The sequence below is a fragment of the Aegilops tauschii genome, chromosome 4 (genome assembly GCF_002575655.3).
Source record: "Aegilops tauschii subsp. strangulata cultivar AL8/78 chromosome 4, Aet v6.0, whole genome shotgun sequence".
Classification (NCBI taxonomy): Eukaryota; Viridiplantae; Streptophyta; class Magnoliopsida; order Poales; family Poaceae; genus Aegilops; species Aegilops tauschii.
In genome coordinates, this window is record NC_053038.3 from 266,789,301 (window position 1) to 266,797,610 (window position 8,310).

Genomic DNA, 8,310 nt, shown 5'->3' on the forward strand with positions numbered 1-8,310 from the left:
TTCAGAAATCGACAAGAAAAGAAGAAATAGTATGCAAGAGAATCTACACTTACGCCGACACCGTCTGCGGCTGCTTCACCACCTTGCGGAAGCGGGCCGCGTTCGCGGCCGCCTCATCCCGCCTGGTCGCTGCCGCCCCGCCCTTGGGCTTCTTCGGCCGACTGCCGAACAAGCCCGACGCGGCCCGGCGCTTCTGCCCGCCGCCCCGAGCATGCAGCGCGGCGGAGGAACCCGCGCCATGGCCGGACGCCGGCTGGCGGCGTGGGACGATTTCCGCCTCATTGTCATCCGGCTAGTCGTCGAAGCTGGCTCCAAGCCCGGAGCCGCCTGCGTCGCCGCCTGCTTCGCCGCCTCCCGCCTCGGTGCTGTCGTCCATGGCGGCCGCCCCCAAGTCGTGGTCCTCCAAGTCATGCTCGGCCCGGTCAGGGAGAAATCGGCGATCCGCCCCCGACCCGGCCGCAGGTCGAAGGAGAGGACTCTGCCAAGACGTGCCGACTAGTCAGAGTCGGCCAAGAAAAACTTGGCGACAAAACTAAGAGAAGAAAGGATAAAGAAAGCATACCGTATGCGGGGGATGAGCACGGGAGTACGCCTCCTTGCCAAACCGCCACTCTGCGGAGAGCTTGCAGTTCACAAGATAATTCACCATATGAGCCACCTCGTCGTGAGGCATATCCTTGGTGCACATCCGACTCGGATCGAGTTGGCCGCTTATCTGACAGATCAGATGAGGGCGGCTTTGAAGCGGAAGCACCCGGCGCGCGACAAAGGCGGCCAGCGGGTCGGACCCAGTCAGGCCTTCCGACTGGATCATTACCCGGAGTCGGGCGACGGCCGCGGCTCCAGCCGACGATAGTGTCACGACCCGATAGGACCACTGGGGCCGCCTCCCAGCCGGCGGGCCGGATACGTAAGCCGGCAGGTTGACGTAGTCGCCTTGCGGGGCGACGTTCTTCATGTAGAAGTACGACTTCTGCCAGCGCTTCACCGACTGGATCGGCGTGATGACGGGGAAGGGGTTGTCGGCTGCCGGCCTCTGCATCGCGATGAAGGCGCCGCTCTGAGCCGGCACGCCCTGCATACGGGTGCCGAGCTTGGTTTGGAAGAATTCCCCCCAGAGCACGAGGGTGGGGAGAACGCCAAGAAAGCCTTCGCACAGAGTGACGAAGGCGGACAGCAGCACCACCGTGTTCGGAGTGAGGTGGTGCGGCTGGAGTTGATAAAACTCGAGGAAGGAGCGGAAGAAGGCGCTTGCAGGTAGACCGAGGCCGCGCAGGAAGTGCGAGCGAAAGATTACCCGCTCGCCTTCCTCCGGCGCCGGCGTGATCTCCTTCTCCGGCGCGAGACAGACCCGCACCTGGTCCTTGCCGGGCAACCGCCGCATCTTGCGGAGGAAGTCGATGTGGTCCATATGGACGTTGGAGCCGTCCCAGTCTCCAGCGTACTGCATGGTGGCGAGAAGCTGGCGAGAAAGGATGCGGCGGCGGATGAAGCACGGCCCCGCGGCGGTGAAGCTGCGGGGTGGTGCGAAGTTTGGTGGGACGGCGCGGCGGCGAGAGGCTGCTGCGATGGAAAGGAGAAGGAAGAAGATGGCGGAGAGAGGAGGAGCGTGCGAGCGCCTGCCGCTTCCCCTCCTCCCCCTACTTATAGCCCCGTGCGGAGAAGCCGAGGAGGCGAGGCGTGGGGGGGGAACGTGGGATTAACTGCTCCCACTCCCCCATGTCCCGCGATTATTGCGCCCTAACGGCGTGCAGAAACCGCCGCTGGAAGGCGTGCGGCAGCTTTGGGCCACAGAGAATCCGCGCCTGGGCCTAGGCGTAGGAGTGGTGGGCCCCCGGCCTGCGGTGACGTCCTGTCGCGTGCGTGGGTTGGCAGGCTTTTTTCAACCGGAGGATGCCACGTGGTTCGCGGGTGGCGAGCGGCCGGCCCGCAGCCCGGCGCGCGCACCAACTGACTCCCGCCTTCCGACTTTAGAAATTTCGCCAAGACAGCGCGCCCAATCGAAGCCGGCTCCCAGCTGCTGGCTCGTCAAGATAAGAAGCTGACCGAGCTTCTCGACCTCCTCTCAGCCTCGAAGCCCAACCAGCTTCGGGGACTACTGTCGGAGTAAATGGCCACGGGTAGCCTAACCGACTCCCCTGGCTCTTCAAAAAATTATCAGGCCATTCGAGCCTTCAAGCATCTAGAGCATGGGGCCGCCTTCCTCCGGCCGGCTATCCCCAGGGCCGACTACCAGAAGGTGACCCGGCCTCAAAAACCTTCACGAAGAAAGCTACGAGATGGCCGACTCCAGGAAGCCGGCCCCAAGAGGACCGACTCCCAGAAGCCGGCCATGAAGAGAGCTGACTCCCAGAAGCCGGCCAAGACTGCACCCACCAAGGCTGCACCCACATAATGGTGATAAGACGGGGCGTGGACGCAGTATAGCCCACTACCCCCGAATCCCGGAACAGGCATGGCCACAGGGCGCCGTACGGGTCAGCCATCCCCCGTCCGGCGCGGCACTGTAGCCATGTTGACCTCGATGTCACCCACGACAGGCGCCAGTACGGCCCGCGGGCGGCGGGCCGCTTTAGCCAGAGAGACGCTCGAAGGCGGCCCGGCCTCCCCTAGTCGGCCTGGGGCGTATCCGGCTCCCAATAGCCGGCTACCTCCCTCCCTCGAAACATGTGCATCATTAAGGAGACAAGACGAGGTGAGGCTACAGTGAGAGCCCGCAAGGCGGCGGCACTGTAGCCACGCTTACCTCGACAAAGCCCTCGTCATCAGAGGCGAGGCAACAGTAACCAGCCGCCGACAAGGCCCCCAAGCGGTGGGGCCGGCCTGTCGGAAAAGAGGCCGGTATCCGGCGGGACCCACCAGTCGGCGGGCCCCAATGGCCGGCGGAGAAGCCGGTGAGCACAGACACTGACGGCTGGGACCCGCGCCCAGCCGGATTACCATTGTACCCCTGGGGGGTAGGCCTATATAAACCCCCCGGGACACCCATGCAAAGGGTTGATCTCATAGAGTTTCACACACCACATAGAGAGAAAAGGAGAGCTAGCATTGCCCTTCTTCTTCCCCTAGCCAAACAGCTCAAGCAGCACTTGTAGCTACTTGTATTGATCTAGTGATCATGCGGAGACCCCGCAGAGCAGGACTAGGGGTGTTATCTCCACGGAGAGCCCCAAACCTGGGTAAGATCCGCCGGCGTGCATGTCTTCGCCTTATCCCGTTTCCAGGCACCGGCGATGTCTTACTGGCTCCCACAATGATAAGCCACCCGTTGGCATATGTCGCACCTACCACCCGACAATGGTCTAGAGCATCCAAGAGGAAATTGGGGATCGCCGAGTGACCGAGTTTGTTATGGTTTGGAAGTCAACTAAAGACTTACCACGAGTTATTAGGCGAGGTCTGTGTGACCTTAGCTCAAGGAGAATACAGTGAGTACTGTGTGTCCTAAGGTTTAAATACCTAGCCGCTCCAACGAGACGTACAACTGTCACACCAGTTGGAATTGGTCTACCAAATCATTGTCTTCACCAAGCCAACCGGTTCTATTTCCTCAACTCTTTAATTTCCTCGTTACAGTTATTGTGTGCTTGTTCATATCTGTTTGTAGACTTTGGCAGGAGACTTTCTCAATTTCCTCAGTTCAATTTCTTCAGTCTGTTTGTCTTCATCCTGTGTTATCCTGTGTTTACGCTTTCTATACTCTGTGTTTGCTTTCATTTCATCATGATGATCATGTTTATGTTCTACCATGTTTGCATCTGAGTACTTATTCCGCTGCAAGTAGTTCTTCGCTTAGGAATTTCCTCACCCGCAAATTCCTCAGTGAAGAATTCTTCAAAATCGCCTATTCACCCCCCCTCTAGTCGATATAACGCACTTTCAGGAACTGCCGCAACTCTCGGGTAAAAGCTAGACAACCCACCTCGTAAGGCAGGTCGCCGGGGCCCCCCGGCGCCGGGTGGTCCATAGTAGGCCCCGCCCGCCGATCTGACTGATGGCGCATCTCCTGTCGTCGTTCGATGGTAGTTCGAGCGTCTTCCTGGGCCCGTTCCCGAAGGACTTGACGTTGGTCGCGGCGGGTTCGCGGGTCGGACGACGCTGTGGAAACGTTGTCATCGACGTCGGGTCGACGGGCCGGTGGCTATTTTCGTAGCCGCGGGGGGGGGGGGGGGGGCGTGCACCGTGGTAGCAGTGTCTCTGGTCCCCCACCGCTGGCATGCACCGGCTCGTTAGGACGCCGGTGCGAGGGTCCCGTTGGGAACGGCTCGTCTTTGTTGGCGAAGCGGACAAGGCTTCGGATGATGGCTCTCCACTCGTCGAGCTTCTCCGTAGCAGGGGGAAGTCAAGGGGCAGCTGCACGCGCGCCAGCGCTTCTGCTGGCGTAGGCGAAGGCGATATCTGTCTTGAACGTGATGCGCTCCGATTTCTAACCAGGTTAGAAGGGGCTCTATCGTGGTCCCGCGGTCGCACGCCGCCTGCACCGGCGTCTGAGCACGCACACCTACCTGGTTCGTCCTGCGAGTGGCGCACAGGGCTCTTTCCGCAGCGGTGCCCGGGGGCTACGGCGTTGCAGTGTTGCTCATCGCGCGCGGCCTGGGAAGGGCTCGGCGCGGGCTCCAGCTGGGGTGCCGTAGAGACTGCCGCGCCGCCCGTGGGTAGCATGGCCCCGCCCCTAGACCCAGCGGTGCGTGGCTCGTCGTCTTGGATTCGGATGATGCCGCACGCCGGGCTGCAATCACCAGAATGTCGTGGATGCTCGCGGGCCATGTCTCCGGCCCCATCCGTGGCCACCCGGCCGCTTGCTCGTGCTGGCGCGGACGGGCCGGGCCCGGACGAGCCGGTCGTTGTGATCCCCTTTTTCTTGGGGCCCATGGTGATGATGAAGTTGCTTTGCTAACCTCCGAACAGGATTTTCACAGCTTGCGCCCCCTACGTGGCGCGCCAAAGATGTCGGGGGAAACGACACCTACGGGATCATGAGGAATCCCTTTTGCTACGGTTGGCGGGCGCGGGGCTATGGAAAGAGCGGGATTGAGAGATCAACGCAGGGGGATTATCCAGGTTCGGGTCGCAAGTGATGCCTAATACCCTACTCCTGCTGGTTTCTGTTTATCTGGTGTTCTTGGACTATCTACAAGGCGTGCTGGGTCCAAAAAGTCCGAATCCTTCCTCGGTACGCCGCGGGCCTCCTTTTAGAGTCAAAAGGGGCTGCCAAAGTGGCACACAGGAGGTGGAAAGATGTACAGTAGTCGAGTCTATCTCCTGGCACCGTAGAACAAACGCATTTAATGCGCCGCCGACGTGCCCTACTTGCTTTATCGGGGAAGGCATGGAAGCTCGTCCCAGCTGTCGCCGCCTCGCCTGGCTTCGACGCGCGTCTGAGCTGACGAGGCGTGTACTGCCACGCTGGCTGGCTGGCTGCTGAGTTGGCGCGGAGGCAGAGTCTTCACGAAGATCTGCATGCCACTACGCATGTGCTTGCTAAGTTGGCCTAGAGGCCGCACGTCGCCACGCAGGTGCTCGCCTAGTTGGTGGGCTGGTACCTGCATGGGAACGGTGATGGAGTCTTGGCGGATGCGGGCCTGGCTGCAGCCCCGCGGATGTCTTCGGCAAGGGTCTTGCCGGGGCCCCGACAAGGGTCTTGCCGCGGCATCGCGGGCGTCCCTGGCAAGGGTCTTGCCGGGGGGTTTCGTGGGTACCCTCGGCAAGGATCTCGCCGAGGATCTCCTTCTTCTGATTCTCATCTAATCTTGCATGTTCTTGGTCTTCACAAAGATGTGCATGCCACCACGGAGGCGCCTCCCGAGCTTTGGTTCCAATGTGGTTGTGGGCATCGGAACTCTCAGGCTCAAGGGTTGCAGCCCTGCTGGCGTTGGTCAAGTTGCCCCAGCAAGGTTCTAGCCAGGGCTACGGAGGCCGCCCCGGCAAGGGTCTTGCTGGGGTAGTTCAGCTCGCCCTTCTGCTCTTCGTGTTTTTGGCTTGGCGTCGCTCTGGTTGTCTTGTTGCTTTGCTTCCTTCCTCTGCCCGGCTAGGTGTGGCCGCAGGCGCGGCTCCAACTGCCCGCGCACAAGTATAGGTTTACAAAATAGGACGCCTCCTTTTGTGCACCGACAAACAGGGGCGATGGGGGGTGGTGACGGGAACATACGGGAATGGGCTGCGGGAGCGGAGCGGGAAGGGCTGGTGGAGCGGTCGGCAACGCGGAATGCAGGAATATGGACCTCTTGGGGGCGGCGGTTCCGCGGGCGACGGCTGTTTTGCTCGAGGGAGAGATGCTTCGGGAGACACTTCAAGAGAGGAGAGAGGTTTCTTCTCGGTCTCTCACCCTGTGAGCGGAGCGATGGGATCGCTTGGGAGGGCCACGTACGAGGCCCCCGTGGGAAAGGGTTACATAAAACGGGCCGGCCCTAAACAGCCCGGCTAGATAAGACGGAATACATCGAAACACACATGATGCAGTTCTCTATGAAGAACAATGAAGTTCACATAGTAAAACAAAATAAAATACATGCAGTTCGTACAAAAAGTTAAATTAAAAAACAACACACGTGTTAAGATAACGCATCCGAAAAAGTCGACCTTCAAATAAGTGCCACAAAAAAAAGGGGGGCCCCCCAACCCCCCTCCTCCCGTGCCAGGGACTGCATCAAGTACATGCAAAAAGAGATGCAGTACACAGCTCTAGAAAAATGCAGTGCATTTGGTTAGATGAAGCAGTTAGATGATGCAATTCAGTTTCGGATTACCTACATGAATAAAGACACGGTCTAGTCCACAGCGAAATACTCGTAAAATTGCGGAATACATTGTACTTTTTTCCAGGGGATACAACAAGGACACGCAAAAAACGGTGCAATACACACCTGTAGACAAAATGCAGTGCTTTTTGATAGATGATGCAGTGCGGTATGATAACCAATGCAGTTCCGTGAACACGTATGATACATATAAACGTGACAAATGCCCGTTCGCACATAAAGTGGTGGTTAAAAAATTTACTGATCAAAAATAAAATAAAACCACGTTAAAAAACCACATTCGCATGCAACCACCAAATCCGAGCAGTTCCATCGCCACAAACCCATGATCACAGACACAATACCAACCCATGATCTGCACAACCGCATCGTCAGTGAGATCGTGCAGTTCATCCGATGTGGCCATCCCACCCCCCTCGCCCTCCCCTCCCTTAAATTCAGATCCCTGCCAAAGGCCTTCTCATTCACAACAACACAAGTATCCATTGCGATGCCACCAAATCGCTCCATCACATCAATCTCCACAGAAAACACCAAGCCCTACTACCGACAATGGCGTTCTCGGACGAGTATAGGGATGTGGAGGCCCACGGCAACACCAAGTTGCACGTCATCCACACCAACCACAAGAAGCAGATGGCGATCTCCCTTGCACAGTACGAGCGCCACCTCAGGCTCAAGTGCCATAAGATCGTCGGCATTGATCTCGAGTACAACAACGAGCCTGAAGCGACGCTGAAACCTGCCCTCGTCCAACTCTCCATCGGCAAGACCCAGCCAGTGCTGCTCTTCCAACTGAGCGCCGCTGAAAGGTGCACCGTATTTGACAACTTCCTCGCCGACCCCAGGTACACCTTTGCTGGCTTCTCCATCGACGGCAACAAAACCTGGCTAGAGCGCGTCAATCTAGAGGTTGCCAACTTCGTCGACATCCAGAAGGAGTGGACGGTGCCCGAGGCAACCAAGGAGTTGGACTCCCTTGGAGACGTCTTCGGCATGCTCATCGATGACTACTACAACAACATGAAGAAGAAGATCACCGACGATGAACACAGGCGCTGGGCCACCCTGCCTCTGTCCATGAGGCACATTGACTACGCGGCAAAGGACGCCTACGCAGTGTACGAGATATGGAACTGCATCACCCTCACCCAGGACGGGCTTCGCGTGCAAAGTTGGAGAAGGAGGAGCCTCCAAGAAGCGCGCCAGGAGCAGCTCAGGATGGGGAGACGCTACCTGGTGAAGAAGCAGACGGTGACGGCCAAGAGCCAACAATTCTAGCATCGTCTTAGATTTATCATCAAATTTGCTTTCTGTTGTTTGCTTATGTATCGTTAGTTTTCTTGTGATCATTTGTTTTTGCTGAACTTAGTTTGCTTGTCATGCAGAATCCCTTGTAATGATCAACTTTGATTATGCTAGATTGCTTTCTGTTGAACTTAGTTTTCTGGTGATGAACTTGTCATACAGAATGCTTGTGATCATTTGCTTTCTATTGTTTGCTTATGTATCATTAGATTCGAGCAGTGCACATACGGATGAAGATGCAGTG

At 57.9% G+C, this 8,310-nt stretch overlaps 1 protein-coding gene across 1 annotated transcript; it reads left to right on the forward strand.

The window, feature by feature from the left end:
• Nucleotides 1–7,310: 7,310 nt before the first annotated feature.
• LOC141021813 (uncharacterized) lies at nt 7,311–8,039 on the forward strand. The gene has a single exon (XM_073497661.1). The coding sequence runs from the start codon at nt 7,311–7,313 to the stop codon at nt 8,037–8,039; it is 729 nt and encodes a 242-aa protein (XP_073353762.1).
• The last annotated feature ends 271 nt before the right edge of the window (nt 8,040–8,310 follow it).

Bases quoted from the DNA above. Each gene is read 5' to 3' on its own strand.
- LOC141021813 (XM_073497661.1), top strand. From the start codon at position 7,311: ATGGCGTTCTCGGACGAGTATAGGGATGTGGAGGCCCACGGCAACACC.